Source organism: Ogataea haglerorum, assembly GCF_019207285.1.
Source record: "Ogataea haglerorum isolate 81-453-3 chromosome Unknown 81-453-3_NODE_8_length_489951_cov_95.815404, whole genome shotgun sequence".
NCBI lineage: Eukaryota > Fungi > Ascomycota > Pichiomycetes > Pichiales > Pichiaceae > Ogataea > Ogataea haglerorum.
Window position 1 is genome coordinate 58,948 of NW_025065158.1, and position 24,574 is coordinate 83,521.

The following is a 24,574-nucleotide window of genomic DNA, read 5'->3' on the forward strand; positions in this document are numbered from 1 at the left end:
ATACTATGCATGCGCTCTATGAAATCTAGTTTTTGTATCCGAGTGCTTTCGCCAGAGTCCCTGTTTTCTCGTTGACTTCCGACATGACATCGTTCGTTTTTTCGTTAACTTCATCAAGCAAAGTCTGTGTTTTGCCGGCTAATCCGTGCCACTGTTCCTCCAAGTTTTTCAGGACTGAATCGAACCCAAGCTTCCCTTTGCGCGCGTTCTGGCCAAACCGCTCAACCGACCAGTCCTCGAGCTTGTCGCAAAGCTGGCGCAGAGACGCAAATGCTGTGATTTCGGCCACCTGGTCAAACCGCGTGCGCGTGGCTGGTGACACAGGGTCTGGCCTGTACACCACCGTCTCGTAAACTCTCAAAAGCTTGCACATGGTCAGGTTGCAAGACCGCATGGTCAGGGTCCGCTGGTTTCTATCTATCACTGAGACCTCCCGCACATACGACTTGTCCTGCCCGCCAACAAGAAACATCAGCCAGCGCGGAATTGGCTGTTTGCACGTGATAAGGCGTTCCGTGGTCAAGGTTCCCTTGTCCGGATCAAACTCCCGACGAAGAACATCAACGCCCACGACATGAGTACTCAGCTCGTTTGGGTACTTGCACCAGTTGGCAGCGCTTACATAATCCCACGAGTAGTTGTAAAATTGTGTCGAATTGAACACCTTCATGACGAACGATATCAAGAGACTGGCGAGCGATTTAAATACCTCTTGTGCGTAAAAATTTTTGGTGGCGGTGAAAACCGGAACGGTCAAAAAAGAAAAGCCGTATCGGTAGTGACGTTTTTTTGTTCCGGTTCCTTGCTTACGTCAGCGAGCCGATAACGTACTCCTGGAATCTGGTGTCGGTCGTGCTGAAGCGTTGACGCAACGGAAGCGTGCTCAAGCCGCGTGGCCGCAGCCATTGGCGCAGCCAGTTTGCAAACAGATTTCCCGAGTTGAAAGGATTCAGACACACGTCTTTCAAGAAGAAATGACCGTCTACTTTGTCTGTTGTGAGATATTCTCTGGTGGTAATGCCTGTCAAACCAAAGCACAGATGGGTAAATAGCAGCGAGGCGGGAAACATGACACAAAGCGCGGCGTATATGAGCAAAAAGAGGGTCATTGGGGTGTCAGCTATATTCTGCTGCGAGATTCTATAAGCTGTCTGTGCGCATACAAGTGCACAGAGTAGCACGATAAATGTCAGAAAGCATAGAAAATGCCAGTAATTTCTCTGTCCCACGCAATTGGCCAGAAAGGGACAGTGGTGGTCCATGTTCATGATGCAAGCGTTACAGCTGGAACAATGCGACGAACGTACAGGTCTCCAGATGTAACATGTTGTACAGTACTTCAGCTCCACCTTCGATTTTGGTCCGTCCACAATCGGATTGTTAAAGTATTCAATGGGCAGCCCATTGCGGACAACGTTATCCACCAGATGAATATTTCGCGGAAGTAACCCCGGGTCCTGAAAGGCTGCACGAACAAAACATACGGCTGACAGGCACCAAAGGTAGCAAAAAATAAAAATTATAGCGGGTGAAATATGGGTCCATGTGTATTTTGCTTCAAATATGATATACAGCGGCAAAGATGCAACGTGAAGTACTATGGTGGAGATAAATGTGGAGTAATCGTACAGGTCAGAGAGTCTCAGGCTGCGTAGTCTGCCGCCAAAAAGGAAATATTGAGATGCTGTATATGCTTGGTAATTGTAGACTGGATTCTGTGGCGACGTCCAGGTGACACACCAGTTGGTAAACAGCGCATTTTTCAGCCGGGAACCAACTGGTTTGAGCTCAGCAGCCTGCCAGCTTTTGTTTTTGCCAAAGGTCATCGCCGTTCATCTAGTGGCGTAAATTGTCTTTTATTTATTTATTTATTAGTCCTTTATTTTTTTTTTTTTGTTTTAGCGTGTTTGGTCCCCGGTGTGCGCGAATTTGCGGCCTGCCCAGGGGCGGCCTGCTCCAGCAGATTTTCCGCCGCTCTTTTTATTTCCACCACGATAACCGAAAAATGACTGACGAGGTGAAGAGTGCCAAAGATGCGGTAGGTGCGAATATGAAATAACGCGTTTCTAACAAAGTAGCTCGTGTCTGCTCTCGTGGAGCTCTCCAAGGCAGCAAGTGATGCGTCGAAAGCCACGTTCCTGTTCTTCAACGCGTTGGAAAACAACAACACTGACAGATCGTTGTTCGAGGACCTGATGGTTCCCATCGTGGGGCACGACTCAGTCCCTATGCTTGCGAACATGGGACACCACGACAAGAAGGAGGAAAAGAAGAGGAAGAGAGCTCCAAAGGACCCTAATGCTCCAAAGAAGCCTTTAACTTCGTTCTTTTTGTATTCAAATGCCATGAGAGACATCATCGTCAAAGAGAGAATGCTCTCGGGCGAAAGCAGCCTATCACAACCTGAGATCGCTCAGGAGACTTCCAGGAGGTGGAAGGAGCTTAGCGAAAGCGAGAAAGCCAAATGGAAGGAGCTGTATGAAGAGCAAAAAGCCATGTATGAAGAGGAAAACAAGAAATACCTTCTGGCAAAGGAAACTGGTGCAGCATACACTGCTCCCAAGAAACCTGAGACTGCTCCGACTCCCTCGAGCCTGAAGAAGAGCGACCATGAGAAGAAGAAGGAAAAGAAGAAGAAGAAGAAGGAAAAGCAGCACCAGCAACAGCAACTCCTTCTGAGCGAATAGACTGACGAACTTGTGACCAAATTCTGTGGAATCGCGGTTTTCTATTTGTTTTGTCGCTTTGTTATATTAGTTTTGTGTGTAAGAGTAGAAACAATTTCTTCAGCTTGACTTTTCCAGCTTCATGCTTGTAAACTCGTCGGGATGACTGCTCTTTTTATGTTCATACAATGCTGGATAACTCGAGTAGATCTCATCGTTTAAACAAGCGTCACATTTGTAGAGTCCAAGGCTGGTGACCGTGTATCTGAGAGGTTTTTTCGTTATAGCGGGAGCTGTTTCACTTGTACGGTCTGAACTGCCAGACGCTTCATTCGAACTCGGCGATTCAATGGCTTGATCGAATTTCCTTTTTGCTGGTTTAGTCAGCTTCGCAGGCTGCGGAGTAGACTCTTTAGAGTCACTAGGCGACGGCGTTTCAGTCTCGACGTTGGGCTTTAGTGGACGCAGGTGTCCTTTTCTGTCCTTATTTAGCGTCTTGTTAGCCAGCATTAGCTGTTCTCGAGGAACTTTGAACCTTTGTGCCAACTGGTTGAGCGATACTTCGGGCCACGGCTTCAGCACAACATTTTTTTTCGCTGGTTTGTCGATGATCTCAGATTCTGAAAGGGCCGGTGTCGAGTAGAGGGGCGTGAATCCAACAGGTATGCTGTCGTCTGAAGGGGATCTGGACACCTTTTCGACAACTAGGCTTTCCTTTTTCGGGTCTGGAACAGGAGGTTCTGACAGATCTTCGCCGTTCAACAGTCTATCCAGATTCTCATACTTTTCTAGTTTCTCATTCAGCTCTTCAACCTGGCCCTGAAGGGAGAGTACAGCAACTAGCAGCTTGGAAATCACCTCCTTTTGGTTCAGCGAAGAAACGAAATCTGGATCTTTGAGTTTTTCCGGATCGTTGATTTTCAGTGATTTAAGGAATGACATGGCAAGAACGGACGGCTGTGACTTGGGAGCAATTTTTCAAGCAAGATGGGCGTTTTTGGAGCAAAGAGGTGTTTGCAAGCAACAATATATTAATGCTTCAGAAAAAAAGGGGATATCAAATACGTAAAAAGGAGGTTTAAATTTTATGGTCGCAGAAAAAGTGTAGGGGAAGTGGGTGGGAGTATTAAAATTGGAAGCGCTGGTTAAGCTAGCCCGTTTGGGGCCGCCTCAGTCCTGACTTCTCTTCCACGATTAGAAACATCCCTTCAGGGAGTAGAGTTGCGGGTATAGATTCCGCTGTGGCCAGCACCCATTCCGGTCGATCGACCCAATAAAATGCTTCGACAAAATTTTTAACAAAGCATGTTTGGACGACTACTGAGGCCTTCTGCCAGACAGTTTTCGTGCGCGCGGCCCACGCTGAACGCCGCATCAGCGCTGGAAGCTATTGATAATCGAATCAAAAAGTTGCAGAAGGAAGCCCAACTGAGCCCCGAAGACAATTCGCTTCTCAACAGACCGGAGCTTTGGCAGGGTCTGCCAGACGAAAAGGTTCTAGAGTTGTACCAGCAGAGAAAGATTAATCTCGGAAAGCACTACCGGCGTAACAAAGATGAGCTCAAGGCTTTAGTTGCTGCCTCTCCTGATGTTTACACGGCAGAGATGGCCGCATACGCATACACCGCTGAGGAAGGAGATATGTTTAGAAACCAGCTCAACTACCAGTCGAAAATGTATCACTACAAAGGTAACTTCATGTCCGATGAGATTGAAGAGGACGAGTACGACGAATACCCAACAGACGTCCAGGAAGTGGTGGATAATTTCAGAGACCACTTGGAGTTCAACCGAGTGGCTGCATACGAGCTGCCGCTCCTTACCAAATACAGAAAGGAGTACGTGCCGCCTAAGAAGGGAGAGAAGCCGGTCACGTACCGCTACACCAAGTACTTTGGCGAGAGCCATCCTGCTGAGCGCAAGGTGTCGGTGTCGGTGAAAGTGTCGGAGCTCGACCTGACCCGCGAGCAAAAACACAAATTCAAGCTGCTGGCCGGTGTGAGATACGACCACGTGAGGGACATCTTCAAGATGTCCAGTGACAAGTACCTCGAACCGGCCCAGAACGCTTCGTTTTTGTCGGAGGTGATGGACGACTTGATAGCCGAGGCCAAAAGAGACGCTCACAAGTATGCCGACGTCCCGCTCGACAAGAGACACACCAAGGCCAAGTACAAGAAGAAGCAGCATCGCAAGAAACGCGTTTACGAGTTCCCGAAGGAGTGGGAGCGTCCAATCATGCCAGAGTCCAAACAGGTCGACTGGCAGCAGATGCTCACCGAGTAATGTACATAGGCACCAGATATATCTTTTTCTCACATCCGTACACCGTGTTCTGGCCGTCGGTAAGCTTTGGCGAAAAAAATAAAACAAGGTCGACTGATACACTCAGGATGCCTCCACGCAAAGCGAATCGTCGCAAGGGCAAGAACATTGTGGGCAAGGGAAAGTCGACTCCCGGGCCGACAGGAGCCGTGGCGACGGGCTTGCCGTCAGAAACGCTGCAGGCGGTCCTTGCCGAGCTCAATCTGAGCTACGACTCGAGTCTCGGTTTGCTGCAAGGCGACAGCATGTTTTCGACCCCGTCGGAGGCCAAGCTGGCAGCATTGAAGAAGCTGCTGGAAAAGCTGATCGGAGAACTCGAGTCTGGGGTGGAAACCGACAAACGGTTGATAGCGTCGATCGACTCAGAAATTTCCGTGCTCGACGGAAACGATAAGCAGAGGACGGTCGCAGTCAAGGAGGAGGCGTTGGATACCGTTGTTCCTCCTGGAGTGGTGGTCAAGCAGGAAAATGACGAGGACGACGAGGACAGTGCAATACAGATGCCCAAGAGAAAGCGACAAAGAATTATAATTACTGCCAACGGAGAGCGCAAGGAGATTACGCCGGACTCACGTGACGAGGGCGACAACTCTGCTTCTGAGCCACCTCCTGTTGCGAGCGAGGACGACGAGGACGCGTTACCGATTGGATCTGTTGCGGTGAAGAAGGAAAAGCCGATACTGAAGATCACCCAGAAAAAAACAGACGAGGACGACAGGCTGGAGGACGGAGAGGTGATCCCGTCTGTCTACGTTGGGAAAGAGAAGCCTGACTTCAAGATTAACGAGCTCCTGGCGTCCGCTAGAGATCAGCTGGAACTATACGACGAGCAGAAGGCCCACGAGAAGTACGGCGACGGAGAGGAGTTCCTGAAGTACAAGTACGCCGTTGCCGACTTCCCGCACGACGACCTCAAAGACCTGCTTCCAGGTGAGATCCCGATGACCGACTTTTCCTCGGCGAAGCCGAACAACAACCAGATCGCATTTACCTCGTTCCAGGCGTACGTGGAACCGTTTTTTAGACCATTTACAGAGGAAGATATTCGCTTGTTGCGCACGAAATGCAATTTGAGCAGCAATCTTCCTCGCGACTACGACGACCAAAAGACGCCGTACCACATCCCGCGGCTGGGCCCGCACTACCTTGATGTGTGGTACGACGAGGATCTGCGCAATGGCCTGATCAAGAACCCTGACGGCATGGGGTTCAGTCTACGCAAACAGCTGGAGATGAACATGTTGAGTCTCGTTGAGCCAAAAGCGTCCTCTGACAGCTTGAGCAGCGACGTTTTGGAGACAGAGGACGTCTCGTGTGGTCCGCTAACCTCGAGGCTTCTATCTGCCTTGATTAAAGATACGCCTGACAAAGAAGGTGGAGATGACAGTCTTGCGGGTAGCCCTGCTGCAGAGGAGAACGGTGGCGACAGCGGAGCTGGAGACACGCTGTCGTCGTCGGCTTTGGCAGACCAACAAGGGTGGAAGTCGTCTATCATCAAGACAGACTACAAGACTCTTGAAGAGCGTTTGAAGCGGGAGTTGAGATACATTGGCGTGTACATGAACGTGGAGCAGACGCTAAACGAGCCGGGGTTTGACCAGGACTGGGTCCAAAATAGAGAAGACGACGAGATCTCCACCGAGCTGCGCCGTTTGCAGAAGGAACTCAAAGCTGTCCAGGCGCGCAATATCAAACGCAAGAAGAAGATCATCCCAATAGTGGAGGAGCAGATTGCCTGGCAGGAGTACATGTCTATTTTGGAGGACCTGGATAAACAGGTGGAACAGCACTACAGGAGAAGAATCAACGTGGCCCCCAAAAAGGCCAAGAAACGGGGTCCGAATGCTGGAGGCAACGCCGCCAAGGAAAAGGAGGAGCTGACAAACCAGCAGCTGGTGAGCAACTCCTCCTTCATGAGTCTTCTGGAGAAGCGCAACAAGTGGATCTCGCGTATTGGGCCTCTCTTCAAATCACAGAAAGAAATGAGAAGAATGCCTACCGAGAGCGTCTTCAAGGACGTCAACATGGTGGAAAACGAGGACGAGGAGGAAGCAGAAGAGATTGCGGAAGATGACGTTTTGGACCAGATGGACCTGGAGTAGCTACGCGAGCGGTACGAATAATGCAAGTAATGAAAAAAAATGAGTGTATATTATTTTTTGATGTACTCGATTTTGTTTAACGAGTATGGTGAAATATGGAGAGAATCCCCGACTCCTGTGAACGAGCTCTTTGCATTTGGGACTATTGCCGACTATAAAGCAAACAGACAGCTGATAGGGCCCCTGGACGACGACCAATTGCTGAAGTTGCGCCAACTCACGCTGATGTCGGCGGCCAAGCAGGGACTGCTCACGTTCGGCCAAGTGGCCGAACTGTTGGACTTGGATTCCAGTAATCTGGTTGAAACTCTGGCTGTGTTGGCTCGCAGTCCGCTTCTGGAGCTGGAAATTGACGAGCTAGGCCAGACGGTCAGATTCATAAAGGCTAGCTCCAGAGACATATGGGTGTCGGGGGACCCTTCGCCTTCTTTCACCAAACCGATCACAATAGAGCTGCTGCAAAAGGAGCTGAACTACGGAAGTGACGCGAGTACCCACAAGCTCAAACGACGTTTGGAAAGTTGAATTCGAATGCATTATATATAAATATCCACCGGCTCCTCAGGCCTTCCAAAGCTTCTTCACAACGCCCACTAGCCCTTCCTTCTCGGTTTTCTCGATAATGTAGATACCGTATCCTGCAACAAGAGTTCCGAATCCTAGTAGGCCAATGGCAGCCTTGTGCCAGATGCCGTACACTCTCAGTGGAATATAATCGATGATACAGCTCTCGAATCCGACATAGCAGTGATAAAGAAGCAGAGTTCCCATAACGGAGTCGACAAGCGGATAGGAAGTTCCCGTCACAAACGGCGTCATCATCAGCGGAGCCATGCCAATAGCAACTACTCTCTCGCTTGTCCAGTGGAGCGATCCGTGCAACTTGTGTGGGGGTGGAGGAACGTAAGCGTCGTTCACAGTTCCCACAATGTTTCCAGGAGGCTGCGGGATGGTCTTGATGAAGCCGCGAACGGCAAGCGGTCTGAAGGCAGTGGAGGGTTTTGCGCGTAGTCCGACTTTCAGCATGGTGTATTTTTAATCTTTTGTTCCGGGGATGAGGAAATATATAAGGGTGTTATGAGCCCTGCTGGTGATGACAAAATTAAAGCCTGTGATTGCTTGCAATTCGGAGGATGATCGGAAATGCTGTTTTGTGTCTCAGCTGTGCCCTAAAGCGCACGAGAAGCGTCGCGTTGGGGCTGCTGGTCATATTGTCGGCCGCTTGGGTGATCATGTGGCGACGGATATTGGCAGCCTCTTATCCACATGCGCACCCTTGCACCCTGCGAGCACATCGCACACTTGACACCAAAACGTTTTTCTCTGGAAATCGATCGCATGGCTAAAGGAAGCGTTGCTGACGAGAACGGCATACCGTACAATTACCTGATAGTCATAGACGCAGGGTCAAAGGGGTCGCGTGCATACGTATATTATTGGCTTTCCTCGCAGTACCTACTGGCCAATAATGTTCTGCGCGTGCCTGACGATCATGTTCAGCTGCTAAAAAGAGTCGAACTAGATCCGTCCGATCTTCCTCAGGTCCAGACAGGCAGCAAATGGTACAAAAAGATCCATCCTGGCATCAGCGAGTTTCATGAGAACTCTGCACACATAGGACCGAAATACCTCAATTATCTGCTCAAGAAGGTCTACGACATAATCCCCATCGAACAGCATTACCGAACGCCAATATTTCTCCATGCTACGGCCGGCATGCGGCTTTTGAAACCGACCGAGCAGCAGGAAATTCTCGACAATGTGTGCTCATATTTGCAACAAGAAACCAATTTTTACCTGCCGGATTGCCCAAGCCATGTAAATATTATTGACGGTGACGTCGAGGGACTTTTCGGGTGGATCGCGCTCAATTATCTGACCGGCACCTTAGCCGCCAACAGGAGTTCTGTGGGCCTACTGGAAATGGGCGGGGCGTCCACACAAATCTCGTTTGAGCCTAACGAGAAGGAGACGAAAGAGCATTACAACCAACTAATTAATTTAAAACTGGCCACGATGGGCCAAGAGGTCGCTAACTTGAGATACAACGTCTACTCGGACTCGTTTCTTGGGTATGGGCTTTCGCAAATGCGGCTGAAGTATCTGCGCGGTCTTGCTCGCAAGCTGGAGGACGGAAAGGAGTACGTGGAAGACCCTTGTCTTGCTGCTAAAAGACGCCAGACGGTGGAACTCGACGGCCTGGAGGTTGAGGTGAGAGGAACAGGAAACTACGGACAGTGCAATGAGAACGTGTACTCTCTAATAGCCAACAAATGCGGCGACAAACAAGAGGTGTCCTCCTGTCTGCTGAGCAACACGAACCCGGACTTTAACTTAAACTCTGATAATTTTTATGGAGTGTCCGGATACTGGGACACTATTTCCAAGCTGCTGAGCTACAGCGACAAAGAAGAAGACTACGGAAAGATCTACGCATACGACAAGATGGTACAGGAAACAGAGAAAATCTGCTCTTTGAATTGGAACGAGCTAAAAGATTACAAGGACCTCAAAAAGTCAGAGCTTGAAGAGCTGTGTTTCAAAAGCACGTATTTGATGAACCTGCTCCACAACGGGTTCGGCCTAAACCATACGCGGTCGCAGTTCACTGTCAATGACAACGTCAATGGGTCAGCTTTTACGTGGACACTGGGGCGAGCCGTGCTTTATGCTAGCGATGAAAGCCTCATCGAGGTGCAAAACTACGTTCATGATGAGGTGGACGACGGCAAGCGCGACAAGGTGGGGTATTCGCGCAACTCGGCCCCCGGAGTGTTCGTTCGCGGCTCGGAGGTGGACGGAGTGCCGCCGCGTCCTGTTTATGAAGTGTTTGATACATATGAAGAGCCAGGGTTCCTCCGAGACCTCAAGGAAGGAGAAGATTACGAAAATGACGACGTTGTTGAGGAAATTGACCATAAATCGATATTCAAAGCGCACTCGTGGATAGTTGTGCTAATAGTAATGGTTGGTTTGATTTCCGTCGTTTCGAACAAATCACGTGTGCTACGCCTGATTAACGAAATTGTGCTTTTTGTCGTGTCGCTGGTGAGAAAATATATACAGGGTCGCGTGGGCGGCATCCACTGGCCATATGTGACGCGGAACCGGTACAAGCGAGCACGGTCGATGGACCTGGGCACCAGCGAGGTGGAACTCAGCGAAATGGATGTCACAGAGCCGGAAGACCCCGAGTTCGATCTGGGCGTGGAGGACGACGACGTGTTGAGCGGATACGAGGATTTCGATCTTTCGGAAGACAGCGATGACGGCATAGAGCGCGCCGTCTAGCTTTCAAGATGCCAGCTGCGCAGGTCATCCCGGTAGTCTGACTCCTGCGGCGGGCCGGGGCAGTTATTCTTTCGCGCATTATAATCGTGTTGCACGGTGTCAATGTACGGAATGCCGAACTCGTTCCGTTTCCAGCCGTTCCCGTTGCGCTGCGTAATATCCTTAACGCACTCGATAGGCGATAACTCGTCGTAATTGACACCGTTGAACTGCCAGTTGAACTTGAACGTTTTGTTGATGATGTCGTTGAGGATGGTCTCAGAGTCGTTTTTGTGCGTCTCCGGCTCGGGGAACTCCTTCTTGGAGTTCTCAATCGAGTCTTTCAGGTCCGCGTATATCTGCTGTGTGCTTTTTTTTGGGACGTGATAACGATAATCTTGTGCACTATTGAGGTGTTTCATGTACACTGACAGGCGCAGAATGGCATTTGTCTTTGAGTCTTTGAGGAGATAGCGTAGATTTTTCGGCTCGCGGTCGTTGACGTACTCCGTCAGATTGAGCTCAAGTGTGCCAAGCTTGTCTTTCTTGCTATTTAGCGAGTCGTGAACGAAGAAGGTGATGTACAGCCATTTGTCAGAGAGCGTATAGTGTTCCTTTGGATTCGCGTAGAGCTTCACTCTGGTCAGGATTCGCTCGTTGTTGAACACAGATTTGTGATTCTCGACTGGACGCTCCGCCGACCGTATCGCGTGTCTATGATGGTACTGATGCTTGCCTGTGAGTCGGCTGTTGGAGATTGTCTGGATGTAGAAACAGGACAGGTGGTCCAGCTGTGGAACATTGAACAGCTCCGCAAGCTGCACATTTAATTCAAACTCTACAGCCTTCAGATTGAGCTTCAGCATTTATGTTGCCCGAGTTTTAGTTGTATATTAGAATTTCATTTGGCTTTATTTTTTTTCTGTTTGCCACTATGTCCAATTGGAAGAAGCTGTTTAACAAGTCGCACAAGTCGCAACAAGCTTCCAGTGGCTCAAGCCTGAAGACGACTCCTTCCATCGATACAGGAGCATCGCACACAGAGGATGAGTTCCGAGACTCCCGGAAGACTCTGATCAATGACGTCGCGTCGGGCGTTGGAAACTTAAATCTGGACCCACAAACGCCTCAAGTTATCACCAAGGACCTCGGGAGCACCGACCCGGTTCTCGAAAAAGAGGTCTCCGAGCCTGTGAAGCTGCGTCCGGGGCTTCTCACGGTCAAGATCTACTCCTCCAAGGACCTGCAGATACCTATTCCACTTAGAATCACAAAGGCGATTCTGACCAGACTGGCCAATATGGGCACGAACCTGAACGAGGACGAGCTGACGAAACGTATAGAGGCGCTGAGCGAAACAATGGATGAGATCAAGAGCTCCAACATTTCGTACTACCTTCCCTCCACGTTGAGCATAAATTCAGGAGACACCACGAAAAACATGGTCACGAACTACAGTCTGGTCTACGCCGTTGTAGAAATAGAGAACAGCAGCGAACGCATCAATTCCATCGGAAACACCATCAGCAATACAAAGTTCAACAGTGTTACCACTTTCGATGTGACGTCACCCAACACGGCCATTTTAAGTGTCCAGGTGTATGCCCGGGTGCCCGGGTCTCTCTTGGAGTCGGAAAGACAGGAAGACTGTCTTCTGGGGTCATTCCAGTACCCTATCAACTCGTCCGTTCTACAACAGGAGGCGCCTCAGATCCGTATTCTGAACCACGAGTGGAAAAAACTGCGCAACCCGTACACAGACGAGGACCTTCCCGGAGCGGTCAGTATCACGCTGGACTTCAAGCCACTGTCGATGTCCTCTAAGAAGAGTCTGTCCATTGACGACTTCGACCTCCTCAAGGTGATCGGCAAGGGCTCTTTTGGAAAGGTGATGCAGGTTAGAAAGAAAGACACAGGCAAGATCTACGCTCTAAAATCGATTAGAAAGTCTCACATCGTGAACAAGATGGAGGTGACACATACTCTGGCGGAGAAGTTCGTTCTCAGCAGAGTTACCTCACCCTTTATTGTTCCGCTGAAATTCGCTTTCCAGTCTGCAGAAAAATTGTACCTGGTGCTATCGTTCATTAACGGCGGAGAATTGTTCTACCATCTGCAAAAGGCTAGACGATTCCCACTGATCCGCGCAAAATTCTACATTTGCGAGCTGCTCTCGGCCGTGGAAAATCTGCACTCGATGAACATCATCTACAGAGACTTGAAGCCAGAAAATATTCTGCTTGATTATCAGGGCCACATTGCCTTGTGCGATTTCGGTCTATGCAAAATCAACATGCAGCTTGACCAGAAAACAAATACATTCTGCGGAACTCCAGAGTACCTTGCTCCCGAGTTGCTCATGGGCAAGGGGTACACCAGGGTCGTGGACTTCTGGACCTTGGGTGTTCTCTTGTACGAGATGCTCACCAGCCTGCCTCCGTTCTACGACGAAGACGTCAACACCATGTACAGAAAGATCTTGAATGACCCGCTGGTGTTCCCGGCAGACTTCGACCCGGACACCAAAGACCTGATCGCTAGACTTCTTAACAGAGACCCGAAAAAGAGACTCGGCTACCACGGCGTGGAAGAGATAAAAAATCATCAATTCTTCAAGGACATCGACTGGTACAAGCTTAGCCACAAGGGCTACATTCCTCCATTCAAGCCGCAGGTGCAGGACTCGGCGGATGTGAGCAACATCTCGTCAGAGTTCACGGACGAGCGTCCGATGGATTCCGTGGTGGACGATTTCCTCAGTGAAAGCGTCCAGAAACAGTTTGGAGGATGGACCTACGTCGGCAGCAGCTTCAACCCAGAAAACTACGCGTAAATCAAAAATCAGCCGAATACACTTTCTATCCGATATTAATTCATTAATTAGTTTTACTCGATGCGAGGACCCGGTTTACCAGCAAGTGAAACCACCGTCAACGGTGATGTTTGCTCCCGTTGCGTATGAAGAAGCGGAATTGGAGAGCAAATAAAGAACCGTACCAGTGAATTCCTTGGCTTCCGACAAACGGCCCATCGGGGTCAGCGAAAGCCACCTCTGGTACATTTCGTTGTTACCGTTGATAACGTTCTTTGTGAGCGGTGTAAGGATGTATCCTGGCGACAGAGTGTTGACTCTGATGCTGTACTTGGCCCACTCGGCGGCGAGGGACTTGACCATGTGAATAACACCAGCCTTGGACATGTTGTAGGCAACTTGCGGTTGTGGATCGTTAACGATTTCTCCGGACATGGATCCGATCATCACGATGGAGCCTCCCTTAACGTTGTTGTCGATAAGTGGCTTGGCGAATGCTTGTGCGACGTACAATGCACCCAAAAGGTTGACCTTGAGAAGCTTCTCGGCGTTCTTAGCTGGGTATTGTTCGGCTGGGAAATTCTCGCAGTAGCCGGCGGTGTTGACGAGATGTAGCGGGTACTTTCCAAAATCGGTGTAGATCTGGGCGAAGACCTCGTTCACGTGCTCGGCGTCGCTGATGTCGCAAACGTACGAGTGCATCTTTGGGATGAGGTCTTCCTTCATTTTGAGTTCCTCAACGCAGAACTTGAAAAGCTCTGCTTGAGTTTCTTTTGTTCTTTCGAGGTTCATATCGAGCAGAGCAACCTCTGAGCCGTAGGCCAGAAGGCCCTTGATGATGGCGTTGGACAGCCCACCGGACGCGCCAGTGACGACTGTGAGTTCGTTGTCTAGTCTGAATGTTGGGATGATGTCAGCCATGTTTTGTGGATTGGATGGATCTTATGAAGAGAAGGGAAAAGGCTGGCTTTTATACTTTGGCGAGCGCAGCAGCCTCTCACGCATATTTTTAGCTTTAGGAAATCCGTTTGTGGGGGTGTCACGGAAAAAGAAAGAAAGCGTTGGGCTACCCCGAAGCTGCCCGCTGGAACAAGTCATGAAAACGTGGAACTCCGTCTGCGGAATTCCGCCAAAAAAACGCCCCGTGGTGCGGTGCTCCAGAAGTTTCTTTTTCCAGCCGTTTGATTTGTCGCTGCACATCTCTGCACCCCTGGTTTCTTTCTTTTCATGACAAGACTGAATGTAGGATTGGTCAGGTCGATCGCGGTCATCGGGGGCGGGCCTTGCGGTGCGGCTTCAATTAAGGCGCTTCTGAAAGAACGGGCGTTCGACTGCGTGCGCGGGTTCGAGAGGCGGGCAGGCTCAGGCGGGCTCTGGAACTACCACGACTCCCACGCCGGGCCAGAGCCTGTGACAGGGCCGTCCCTCGATCCGCACAGCCCAGATCTCGTCAAGCCCTGTAGGCTGGCCGCAAACCACTACGTCTGGCCCAGCGCCATCTACGAGCTGCTCGATACAAACGTGCCCCGTCAGATCATGGAGTACAGTGGCTTTCCGTTTCCGAAAGACACGCCGCTGTTTCCCACCAAACAGCAGGTGCTGGACTATATGAAGAGGTACGCGAAGGACGTAGAGCCTCACATCAGGTTCAACACAAACGTCGTTTCTGTCAGGTACAGGCCGAACGAGGAGAAAAAATGGCTGGTTACGTATCGTCCCGTCTGCGACGAGACGGAGGGTGGACTAAAATTCTCGGCCGCGCATCCTGACAAAACCGAGCACTTCGACGCCGTGCTGGTCGCCTCGGGCCATTACGAGCTGCCGTACGTGCCCGAAAAGAAAGGACTCGCGGAATGGACGGCGAAATACCCCGGCTCTGTGTCGCACTCGAAACACTTCAGACACCCGCGACAGTTTGCGGACGTCCCGGGGAATCTGCTCATTGTGGGCAACTCCGCGTCGGCGCTGGACCTTGCGTACCAGACGGCAGTGATACTGCAGCGCAACGTTTACAAGAGCGCGAGGTCGCAGGCAACGCTCCCCGGCGGCAGCAGCGAGTACATCAAAACCGTGCCGGACATCGACCGGTTGGAGCCAGAAACAAGGTCGGTCAGGTTCACCGACGGGTCGGTGCTCCATGACGTCGGCCACGTCCTGTTCGCCACGGGATTTCTGAGACACTACCCGTTTCTGGACGAGATCAACAGAACGGCGACCCCAGTGGTCACCGACGGCCTCAGACTCCACGGCTTATATAAGCAGTGTGTCAGCTACAATTTCCCCGGGCTCGCCTTCATCGCAACGCCGCGGTACATTCTGCCGACCAGAGTCGGGGAGGCGCAGGCGGTGTGGCTTTCCAAGATCTTTCAGGGCAAGCTGGAATTGCACAGCATTGAAGAGATGAAGGCGGACGAGGAGAACACTGTCCAGCTGCGCGGCGACTCGCCCAAGTTCCATAATCTGATGTATCCCGACGACGTTCACTACGCTCACGAGCTCAACCGGCACGTGTACTCCACGCCGGGCTGGCAGAGCGGGCTGCTTCCCTGCGAGTGGAACCGCGAGGATATCTTGTACCGTGCGTCGGCCGTGAAGATGAAGGAGGCGTATCTCAAGTACCGCGAGCGTACCAATGGCAAGCGCGCAGCTAGCGTCGAGGAGCTGCAGCAGACGGTTGGGTTCAAGTTTGAGGACGTAGACTGGACAGAGTTCAAGTTGCGAGTTGCGCAGGATCCGCGCCGCGTTCTCGAAAATGTTCCACCTCTCGGTTCGGCAGCTCGCTAGGTCGCCGCCCCCTGCAATCTGGATTTGACGTGCAACATCATTCGCTGTCGATCTTATCTCTAGAGTCCAAGGCAGCGGGGGCGCAGGCTTTTCAGTAGCGGTTTTTCCATTGGCTTTCTATTTTCCTAAAGCAGAAAAAACTTGCACGTCTGTCACGTGTTGGGCGGGCCACCAAGACCTAATTTTTGATAAGATAATGCAGTCCGTCTAGCACAGACTCGTAGGGTCCTTCACAATATATTCTGCGTCTCGCGCTCCCGGTGCGACCAGAATGGGAGGATACGCAAACTCGGGGCTCGGCTCGGCCGAGCTGCTCATGGCAGCCAAGCGCGACTCGCTCGACACCCTCGCCGAAGACACCTCCACGTACGTGGCCGCAGACATGGGCTACGTGATGTTCTGCACCGTCGGAGTCATGATTCTCACGCCAGGCATCGGCCTGTTCTACGGCGGCATGCTCAAGAAGAAAAATATCATCCAGATGCTGTTCCAGTCGTACATGGTGACCAGCACCATCACAATCCAGTGGTTTTTGTTTGGCTACTCGCTCGCGGTCTCGGTTTCTCCGTCGCACGTGTGTGGCAACTTTAGACTTGGTGCGCTCGCGAAGCTGGGCGCCGGGCCGTTCGTCGAGGGCGGCACGATCCCGTCGATCATCTACTTCACCTTCTCGGTTTTCTTCCCGGTGGCCACCGTGCAAATCTTCGTCGGGGCCATCGCCGAGCGCGCCCGAATCGTGCCCTCGCTCGTGGTCGGGTTCCTGTGGTGCACGGTCTGCTACTGCCCGTTCGCGTACTCCACGTGGGCCGCCAACGGCTGGCTGTACAAGCTCGGCGCGCTGGACTTCGCCGGCGGCGGCCCTGTCCACATAGCCTCGGGCGTCTCGTCGCTCGCGTTCTCGTACTTCATCGGCAAGCGCAAGTACTGGAAAAACCCGTCCACCAACAAGGACTACAAGCCGCAGAACATCGTGGCCACCTTCATCGGCGTGTCCATCATCTGGTGCACGTGGCTCTGCTTCAACTCGGGCACGCTGCTCTCTGTCAACACAAGGACCGGCTACATCATGGCCAACACGCAGATCGCCGCGTCCGTGGCCAGTTTCGTGTTCACGCTTGTCGACTTCATGTTCGAGCGCAAGTGGAGTCTGGCGGCCGCGTGCGAGGGTGCCGTGGTCGGGCTCGTCAACATCACGCCGAGCTGCGGCTTCTACACGCCGTACTGGGCGTTTGTCACATCCGCGTTTGTTGCTGCGTGCTGCCGGCTGCTTTACAACGTCAACGAGTGGCTCGGCATTGACGACACCACACGCTCGTTTGTTGTGCACGGCATTGGCGGCATTCTCGGGTCGATCTGCCTCGGAGTGTTTGCCTCGCCATACGTGGCTGGTCTGGACGGCGTGACCGAGATTCCCGGCGGATGGATCCACCACCACTGGAAGCAGATGGGCTACCAGTTTGCCGGCTGGGTCAGCATCACCGTGTGGAGCTTCGTCGCCACCTACGTGCTCTGCTTCCTGGTGGACAAGATCCCCGGCTGCAAGCTCAAGGGCATCGAGGAGGCCGAGGAAATGGGCATGGACTTCTACGAGATGGCCGAGTACGACGGCGCACTGGAGGAGTACGCTATGGACAGAAAGGACTCCGGCGTGTCGTACAGCGGCGTGGGGACCGTGGTGGGCGCGGGCACCTCGAGCGAAGTCCACGAAAACAAGCTTGTGCACCACCACGTCAAGTCTGTTGAGGTGTAGTATTCTAAGCAGATTCATTCACTCATTATTTCGTTTACGTCGTTACACGGGGACGCTTTTCATGTCGACCTCCACGTAAGGATTCTCGGGGTTGCACTTCACGTCGAGGTCCACCTTCCAGTGTCTGTTGTACTTGTCGGTCTCCTCGCCGTAGCCGTGGTCCGAGTAGTCATGCAGATGGAACAGAATGGTTCCGTCCGGCCTGCGCTCGACAACCGCCTTCTCGAAGTTGTAGTTTACACCAGTGTAATAGTTGATCTCCGAGAGCAGGTGTCTCTTGATGTGGTGGCCCAGGTGTCTAACGAACTTGCGCGAGCGCGAGTTCATGGTGGGTTTGATCTTCTCTGGGTTGTCGTGGATGCTGTGGAGAACAAATGGGGGCAGGTAGTTCACCTTGAGGTGGAAGTAGTCGAACTCGTTGTCCCAGGTCTCGTCCTTGAGATACTGCTCAAAGGCTACAATGTCGTCGAAATTTCTGAGTGGCGGTTCGTCCACGGAGTTTTTCCGGGAGGTGGCTGGAGACAGGTGCTCCAGGTGGGTTGGCTCGGTTTGGGAGTAGGAAGAGTACTTTTTCGTCATTGTCGTGGCTGCTGCCGGGTCCCGCAAGCCCTGGATTTTATACTGGGAATTGTGGTCTGATTCCCGATGTGGGGCCATCGTGAAACGTAAACACGGCCGGCGCACATGACCAGGCTGCTCCAGTGACCACAATAATTCCTAAAAAATACAGTTTCTTTTCGCTCGCATGCAATTCCCCCCACATGAATCTGTGCTGCGCGGCATATGGCAATTTTTGGAAGCTTTTTTTTTAATAATTTCCAGATGTCATCTATCGGAAGCAAGCTTTCGCTCACTCTCAGTTATGTGGTGATAACGCTCGGCAGTCGCACAGTGCACCAGCTCCTCGCACTCGAGCTGCCCCCCGAACTCCAAGAGGGCGGCCACTCCCAGTTCCTCACAAATCTTGCTCTTTACGTGACCATCTTCTATTTCTCGCTCAATGCTGTGTACCAGCTATTCGAGATCAGAAAGCTGGCCTACGCACGCCAGTTTGTCAATGCCATGGCCATCTCGCTGGAATTCATTGTCACATACGTTTACTGGGGTCTTAGACTTGTCAACAAAGACCTGATCATGAAAGGGCCGGGGATCCCGCTCTCTATTGATCTCACCATCCACGCCCTGCCCTTTGCGTCTCTCGTGATCGACTATTTCTGTTTCATGGACCCCTGGACGATCTCTAAAAAGGAGGCTCTCGTTACCACCTCGCTCATGGCAGCCGCCTACTGGTGGCACCTCAAACGGCTCATTTCTGCCGAGGGCCACTATCCATACCCGTTCCTAGACGTGGATGACTGGCTGCGTGCCGTCATCTTCGCTGTAGTGTCTCTCCTTGCGTTTGCAGCATTCTGTCTGTTCAAGCAGCTCAGACAGCCGAATGCCAATGCCCCGAAGGTGCTCAAGACCAACTGATATACAGATACTGCTTATAGAAAAACCGCCCCTTTCCCCCACGTCCACTAAATTTAATTGATATCGAAATTAATTCTTCTTATATTTAATGTTCCCTATCGTCCTTGTTTTAACTTTACTACTGGGACACACTTGTGCGGGCGACTGGGCTCTCCCGCAGCTGCCGTTGCGCGTGAAAAAGTCGCCGGAGGCAGAGTTTCGCTCCCTGATCGACCAGGAAGCAACAAGGGCCTCTGACTCTGTTCATTACTCGTCGCTCGCCAGAGAAGACTGGACCATCGACTTTGACCAGTATCGGGGCCAGTACGTGCTGAGAGTTGGTGTGGCGGCGAAAGAGGACCTGAAAACTCTGTACACGGCAGCTCATCAGCTAGACGTGCCTGTGTGGGAGTTCTCCGTGTCGAAGCTCTTCATTGACTTGCAAGTTTCAGTCGACTCTGGAGTAAAGTACCTGCAGCACATTATGGCCCAATCGCCTGGAATGGACCTCCAACTAGAGCGTCTTGTGCACGACTTGCCCCAGGCAGTGTTCGAAACGTACGCTCTTCCAGACATCGACGACGATTTCAGTGTTCAGCAGGACCTCTTCTTCAAACGGTATAGGGACCTCAAGACCATCTACCGGTGGTTTGACCTGCTTGTCGCGACCTACCCCGACCTGTTGGAGGTCGAGTGGATCGGCCAGACCTACGAGGGAAGAGACATCAAGGCTGTCAGACTGACGGCACACAAAAGCGAGCCGTCGCCAGAAAAGCCCCTAAAGACCCTGGTCATCACCAGCGGCATCCATGCGCGCGAATGGATCAGTGTATCGACCTCGTGCTACATACTGTACCGACTGCTGCAGGACTACGAGAAGGGCAAGAAAAAGGCACGGCTGTACCTGGACAGCATGGACTTCCTGTTCTTGCCGGTCATGAACCCTGACGGATACGAACATACATGGACCACTGACCGCCTGTGGAGGAAAAACAAGCAGCGAACGTACAACCCCAGATGTCTTGGAATAGACATTGACCACTCTTTCAATTACCACTTTACGAGAAGCGAAGACTCTCCTTGCAGCGAGAATTACCCAGGAGAGGGCGCCTTTGAGAGTCTGGAAAGCAGCGTGTGGGACAGATATCTGAACGAGACAAAACATGACCATCCAATTTACGGATACATCGATCTCCACTCGTATGCAGAGGAAATTCTTTATCCCTACGCATACACCTGCTCCGAAAAGCCTAGAGACGAGGAAAACCTGATTGAGCTGGCGTATGGTCTGAGCCAGTCGATCAGACTCACTTCAGGCAAGTCGTACGCCGTGCTGTCTGCGTGCGAAGATAAAGGCTCGGACCTGCTGCCGGCCATGGGTGCTGGCTCTGCTCTAGACTACATGTACCATAACAAGGCCTACTGGGCGTTTGTGTTGAAGCTGCGCGACACGGGAAGCCATGGATTTTTGCTGCCTCCGAAATTCATCGTTCCTGTTGGCAAGGAGATCTACTCGTCGATCAAATATTTTTCCAGCTTCGTTACTGACAAATAGACATTATTTTTTCCCCTGCTTCACCATCGAGGTGATCAGTTGGTAAGCCACCTCTGCACCGTTTGTGGCAGTTACCTCTGCGTGGTCGTACTGAGGCGACACCTCGACAATGTCGGCTCCCACAAGGTTGACGTCGAGGTTTCTTAGCAGATAGAATAGCTCACGGGGAAGCAGTCCGCCAGACTCGATCGTTCCCGTGCCAGGGGCAAACCCAGGGTCCAGGCAATCAATGTCCACAGACACATACGTTGGGTATTCTTTGGGAATTCTTTCGTTGATGGACCTGACAATCTCCTTGAGTCCTCCGACTCCGTTGATCCAGATGTCGTCCGCGCTGATCCTAGCCCAGCCCTGGTCGTTGTCGTCCTCATAGTCCTCCCAGTCTTTGCCGCTGATTCTGGTCCGGAGTCCGATGTGGACGTTATAGTCGTCGCTCAGCAAGTCCTCCTCGTTGGCCATCCATAGCATCGATCCGTGGGTGAACTTGGACTGATCGCTCGACCAGAACGAAGGGTATTTCGAGGGCGACCACGTGTCGAGGTGCGCATCAAAGTGGATCACGGCCACTTTTCCATACACCTTGTTTAGAGCTCTTAGGTGTGGCAGCAAAATGGAGTGGTCACCTCCCAATGCAACAAGCTTAGGAGGCCCCGAACCGTCGACAGCATTTTTCCTTCTTAGCAGCAACTCCTCAAACGCCTTGGTCATCTGGTCCAGAGCAAGCTCGTTGTCCATTGGGGTCACCGGGATGTCTCCGCAGTCGATCACCTTTGCCCAGTCCTGGTACGGGTTGATGCCAGCTCTGGTGTTGAAAGCTCTCTTTGAGGTCTGACGCTGCGAGCCGGTTCTGATGGCCCGAGGGCCGAACCGCGCACCGCTGCGGTAGGTTGTTGCTGTGTCGAACGGCACGCCAATGACTCCGACGTCGAAACTGGTTTCCGGGTCCAAGAGACATTTGGTGTAGTTCAGGTGTGCAAAGGTCTGTATTCCGTTGAACGGCCAGTCCTCGCCCCAAAGCTGGTCCAAGGTAGGTTCCGAGTTTGATGCAAACTGAATGGGGCTTTGGAATGGCTTGGCCGCTGCCATTGCGGCAAGAAGAGAAGCTGCAACGGTAAGTCTCATGAATAGAGTCGAAAAAAAAAAAATTGGGGCCCAGATAAATAAATAATTAATCTTAGCGGCTTATCGTGTTAGCGCAAGTTCTAGGGGTCTCGAACTTTATTTTAGATAATTCAAATAATTATTTTGACGTCTCTAGCCTAGCATCATGAAGGCCCGTGTCTCGCCACAAAAAAGCCGCAGCGGGTGCAACACGTGCAGACGAAACAAGATCAAATGCGACGAGCACAAACCCCAGTGCCACAACTGTGTGTCGCGGGGGATAGAATGCGGAGGTTACATCAGAGTGTTCAAGTTTAAGGAGATCAAATCTGCCCGTGGGGGCAGAGCTAAAAGCATCAGCAACTCTGATGATGCGGACCTTCTTCAGCTGCAGCCATCTGACTCCCAGCTGTCGCAGGTGTTCCGCCACGCTGCGCAGTCGATCACCCGGAAAACGTACGAACGGCTTGTTCTGGAGCAGCATTTGGCAAGGAAGGGGAAGAATCCGCAGCTGGCGTCGGAGCTCGAGACCGTGCTCAAGGAGTTCGGCAGCAAGCCGAAAGGCTTGCTTTGTCCACAGCGTACTTCAGATCCATCTGTCTCAGAGGAACAGGGACAGTTTCTGTTCGGGGCACCCCAACCTCCGTATCCATTTGCGAAATATCACAGAACCCAGTTTGTGCTCAACAGTTTTGACGGTTGCACTTCCAATGTGCTGTGTGTCTACGTTGCGTCGCATCTCAATCCGTGGCGCAGAGAGGTTGTACCGTTAGTCGACAAATATCCAATAATTTTCAATCTCCTTGGAATGATTGTTTGCTCGCACCTGGGTGCGAAAAATCCACAGATCAAGGCAATGGGACTCGAGTTCAAGGTACGCGCGTACCAGCAGCTCTCCCACGGGCTGGCAAAAAACCTCTTCCCTAATGATATCTGTCTGTTGAGCTGCATTCTGCTTGCGCTGGACGAGTTCTGGGACAACAAGTCTCGCGCAGACCTCTCGCATCTGCGAAGCGCCTTGTATTTTGTCGACCGTCGACTGCGCAGCACGACGCAAGACCCGCGCTTCCAGTTTCTGCTGAGCGCGTGGCAGTACATGCGCGTAATTTCACGAACCACGCTGCTTAATCCAGGCCTATGCTTCAGATCCGCGTACCAGCCGCGTCTGGTTAGCGACGGCTACGCCATAGACCATATACTGGGGATGTCGCAGGAGCTTTTTGCGATCCTAGATTCGCTCATGGACGTCATCGAGCTCGTCAAAAACGTTCCGGAACACGCTTATCCTCAGAACCTAATTGAAAAAGTGCTTGGACTACAGGCCGCATTGGTGCGCTGGGAGCCTCCAAAAAACGGCATGGAGCTGTGGACGCCGGAGGAAGTGACCGACCACGAAGCAACCGCGCAAAGTTACCGCTATGCCACGCTAATTCTTCTCCAGAACGCGTTCCCGCAGGTGAAGCGGTACCTTGCTCCGCGAGAGCTGTCTCTCAAAGTCCGCGAGGAATTGTCGACGCTGCGGCTGTCGGGAGGCGCGTCGGTCGTGATCCATGTGTTCCCTCTGTTCATAGCTGCGTGCGAAGCTTTCACAACGGCAGAAAAGGACTGGTTCCGCACAAAGACGGCAGCCGTCTTCGACGCGATCGCATCCAACAACATCAAGGTGCTATCCAGCGTAATGGCAGAGGTGTGGAGGCGCAAGAGTCTGCTGAGGGCGCAGTATGAGCTGCAGAACGTTTTTCTGGCCCCAGACGACCACCTGCTGAGCGGCCTCAAGAGCTACGCCAGCTGGTTTGCGGTAGCTGCAGACTGGAAAATCGATCTTTTTGTGGGGTAAGGGTGCGCGAAAAATTAGAGATACAATTTTTCTGTCGACGGTCGATGGATGACAAACTAGAGGACCTGCAGAAACTCTTCTCGGGGCTCCAGCAGAGTGTCGAGAGCGAGGAGCTCTGGAAGGGCGTCGAGGCCTCTATCGACAGCGCCATGGCGCAGTACAAGGCGCATCTGCTGGCACGATTGCGCAAAGAGCTCCAGCAGTTTGTGGGCCACTGCGAGATGCGACTGGAGGCCATTCGGCTGCGCCAGTCGGCGACCAAAAATATGCTCGCTCTGGCGCAGTCCGACGTCGACAGCGGCGACACGATTGAGTCGAAAACCAGAGAATTGCGCATCTTGAAAGAGCGGCTGGCCCTGCTGCGGCGACAATACCGTGCAAGGGTGAAACTGGGAACGAGGAGCGCGAACTCTCCGAAAGGAAAAAAAGAAATACCCGAAAGCGTGCGCAGATACCGACTGCCCCGGGGTCCGCGCCAAAATAAGAGCCTGAGTCTACGCGAGCTATACGAGGCCTGGTTCGTGGGGAATGAGCGCACGCCGGACGGAATGCCGATCGCGCGGGTGCTGCAGGAGTATCCGAACTGGAGCTCTACGGAAACGACGTATTTCAACCGGCTCAAACGCGTGGCGCAGCTGTTGCAGACGGTTGGCGAGGGCGATGTGGCTAGTGCCGTCGATAAGGTGGAAGCATACATGCAAGAGTACAAGGTGCCTGGAGTCAACGCTCTTTCGGACCAGTGCTCCAAGCAGAAGGACGCCCCAGGCATGGAGGAAGTAGTGCGACGGGTGCAGGAGTGCGTGGCCCGGAGGGAATTAAAGTAAATTATTTGTAATCCAATCAAATACCGCGTTTTCGCAAACAGTTACGTAAAACTTCGGCCCAAAAATTTTTCCTCCTTAATTTACGTATTTCTCTTC

General features: G+C 52.1%; 18 protein-coding genes across 18 annotated transcripts; 11 read left to right on the forward strand and 7 right to left on the reverse strand.

The window, feature by feature from the left end:
• Positions 1–25: 25 nt before the first annotated feature.
• KL911_003021 (uncharacterized protein) lies at positions 26–1,826 on the reverse strand (the record flags this gene model as incomplete). Its single annotated transcript, XM_043198156.1, has 2 exons — positions 26–805; positions 1,308–1,826. The coding sequence occupies 2 exons, from the start codon at positions 1,824–1,826 to the stop codon at positions 26–28; spliced, it is 1,299 nt and encodes a 432-aa protein (XP_043053972.1).
• Positions 1,827–2,005: 179 nt separating this feature from the next.
• On the forward strand, positions 2,006–2,687 carry KL911_003022 (uncharacterized protein; the record flags this gene model as incomplete). Its single annotated transcript, XM_043198157.1, has 2 exons — positions 2,006–2,017; positions 2,079–2,687. 2 exons carry the CDS (start codon positions 2,006–2,008, stop codon positions 2,685–2,687), a joined length of 621 nt encoding a protein of 206 aa, XP_043053973.1.
• A 99-nt stretch (positions 2,688–2,786) lies between these two features.
• KL911_003023 (uncharacterized protein) lies at positions 2,787–3,608 on the reverse strand (the record flags this gene model as incomplete). The annotated part of the gene is made up of 1 exon (XM_043198158.1): positions 2,787–3,608. The coding sequence occupies one exon, from the start codon at positions 3,606–3,608 to the stop codon at positions 2,787–2,789; it is 822 nt and encodes a 273-aa protein (XP_043053974.1).
• Positions 3,609–3,971: 363 nt separating this feature from the next.
• Positions 3,972–4,952, forward strand: KL911_003024 (uncharacterized protein; the record flags this gene model as incomplete). Its single annotated transcript, XM_043198159.1, has 1 exon — positions 3,972–4,952. The coding sequence occupies one exon, from the start codon at positions 3,972–3,974 to the stop codon at positions 4,950–4,952; it is 981 nt and encodes a 326-aa protein (XP_043053975.1).
• Positions 4,953–5,059: 107 nt separating this feature from the next.
• Positions 5,060–7,093, forward strand: KL911_003025 (uncharacterized protein; the record flags this gene model as incomplete). The annotated part of the gene is made up of 1 exon (XM_043198160.1): positions 5,060–7,093. The coding sequence occupies one exon, from the start codon at positions 5,060–5,062 to the stop codon at positions 7,091–7,093; it is 2,034 nt and encodes a 677-aa protein (XP_043053976.1).
• A 60-nt stretch (positions 7,094–7,153) lies between these two features.
• Positions 7,154–7,618, forward strand: KL911_003026 (uncharacterized protein; the record flags this gene model as incomplete). The annotated part of the gene is made up of 1 exon (XM_043198161.1): positions 7,154–7,618. The coding sequence occupies one exon, from the start codon at positions 7,154–7,156 to the stop codon at positions 7,616–7,618; it is 465 nt and encodes a 154-aa protein (XP_043053977.1).
• Positions 7,619–7,654: 36 nt separating this feature from the next.
• KL911_003027 (uncharacterized protein) lies at positions 7,655–8,119 on the reverse strand (the record flags this gene model as incomplete). Its single annotated transcript, XM_043198162.1, has 1 exon — positions 7,655–8,119. One exon carries the CDS (start codon positions 8,117–8,119, stop codon positions 7,655–7,657), a length of 465 nt encoding a protein of 154 aa, XP_043053978.1.
• Positions 8,120–8,431: 312 nt separating this feature from the next.
• On the forward strand, positions 8,432–10,384 carry KL911_003028 (uncharacterized protein; the record flags this gene model as incomplete). Its single annotated transcript, XM_043198163.1, has 1 exon — positions 8,432–10,384. One exon carries the CDS (start codon positions 8,432–8,434, stop codon positions 10,382–10,384), a length of 1,953 nt encoding a protein of 650 aa, XP_043053979.1.
• A 24-nt stretch (positions 10,385–10,408) lies between these two features.
• On the reverse strand, positions 10,409–11,229 carry KL911_003029 (uncharacterized protein; the record flags this gene model as incomplete). The annotated part of the gene is made up of 2 exons (XM_043198164.1): positions 10,409–10,421; positions 10,505–11,229. The coding sequence occupies 2 exons, from the start codon at positions 11,227–11,229 to the stop codon at positions 10,409–10,411; spliced, it is 738 nt and encodes a 245-aa protein (XP_043053980.1).
• A 68-nt stretch (positions 11,230–11,297) lies between these two features.
• KL911_003030 (uncharacterized protein) lies at positions 11,298–13,196 on the forward strand (the record flags this gene model as incomplete). The annotated part of the gene is made up of 1 exon (XM_043198166.1): positions 11,298–13,196. The coding sequence occupies one exon, from the start codon at positions 11,298–11,300 to the stop codon at positions 13,194–13,196; it is 1,899 nt and encodes a 632-aa protein (XP_043053981.1).
• A 75-nt stretch (positions 13,197–13,271) lies between these two features.
• Positions 13,272–14,096, reverse strand: KL911_003031 (uncharacterized protein; the record flags this gene model as incomplete). The annotated part of the gene is made up of 1 exon (XM_043198167.1): positions 13,272–14,096. One exon carries the CDS (start codon positions 14,094–14,096, stop codon positions 13,272–13,274), a length of 825 nt encoding a protein of 274 aa, XP_043053982.1.
• A 175-nt stretch (positions 14,097–14,271) lies between these two features.
• On the forward strand, positions 14,272–15,959 carry KL911_003032 (uncharacterized protein; the record flags this gene model as incomplete). The annotated part of the gene is made up of 2 exons (XM_043198168.1): positions 14,272–14,289; positions 14,481–15,959. 2 exons carry the CDS (start codon positions 14,272–14,274, stop codon positions 15,957–15,959), a joined length of 1,497 nt encoding a protein of 498 aa, XP_043053983.1.
• A 178-nt stretch (positions 15,960–16,137) lies between these two features.
• Positions 16,138–18,366, reverse strand: KL911_003033 (uncharacterized protein; the record flags this gene model as incomplete). The annotated part of the gene is made up of 2 exons (XM_043198169.1): positions 16,138–17,571; positions 17,764–18,366. The coding sequence occupies 2 exons, from the start codon at positions 18,364–18,366 to the stop codon at positions 16,138–16,140; spliced, it is 2,037 nt and encodes a 678-aa protein (XP_043053984.1).
• A 165-nt stretch (positions 18,367–18,531) lies between these two features.
• KL911_003034 (uncharacterized protein) lies at positions 18,532–19,182 on the forward strand (the record flags this gene model as incomplete). Its single annotated transcript, XM_043198170.1, has 1 exon — positions 18,532–19,182. One exon carries the CDS (start codon positions 18,532–18,534, stop codon positions 19,180–19,182), a length of 651 nt encoding a protein of 216 aa, XP_043053985.1.
• Positions 19,183–19,270: 88 nt separating this feature from the next.
• KL911_003035 (uncharacterized protein) lies at positions 19,271–20,716 on the forward strand (the record flags this gene model as incomplete). Its single annotated transcript, XM_043198171.1, has 1 exon — positions 19,271–20,716. One exon carries the CDS (start codon positions 19,271–19,273, stop codon positions 20,714–20,716), a length of 1,446 nt encoding a protein of 481 aa, XP_043053986.1.
• Positions 20,717–20,719: 3 nt separating this feature from the next.
• On the reverse strand, positions 20,720–21,838 carry KL911_003036 (uncharacterized protein; the record flags this gene model as incomplete). Its single annotated transcript, XM_043198172.1, has 1 exon — positions 20,720–21,838. One exon carries the CDS (start codon positions 21,836–21,838, stop codon positions 20,720–20,722), a length of 1,119 nt encoding a protein of 372 aa, XP_043053987.1.
• Positions 21,839–21,983: 145 nt separating this feature from the next.
• Positions 21,984–23,654, forward strand: KL911_003037 (uncharacterized protein; the record flags this gene model as incomplete). The annotated part of the gene is made up of 1 exon (XM_043198173.1): positions 21,984–23,654. One exon carries the CDS (start codon positions 21,984–21,986, stop codon positions 23,652–23,654), a length of 1,671 nt encoding a protein of 556 aa, XP_043053988.1.
• A 44-nt stretch (positions 23,655–23,698) lies between these two features.
• Positions 23,699–24,478, forward strand: KL911_003038 (uncharacterized protein; the record flags this gene model as incomplete). The annotated part of the gene is made up of 1 exon (XM_043198174.1): positions 23,699–24,478. One exon carries the CDS (start codon positions 23,699–23,701, stop codon positions 24,476–24,478), a length of 780 nt encoding a protein of 259 aa, XP_043053989.1.
• Between the last annotated feature and the right edge of the window lie 96 nt (positions 24,479–24,574).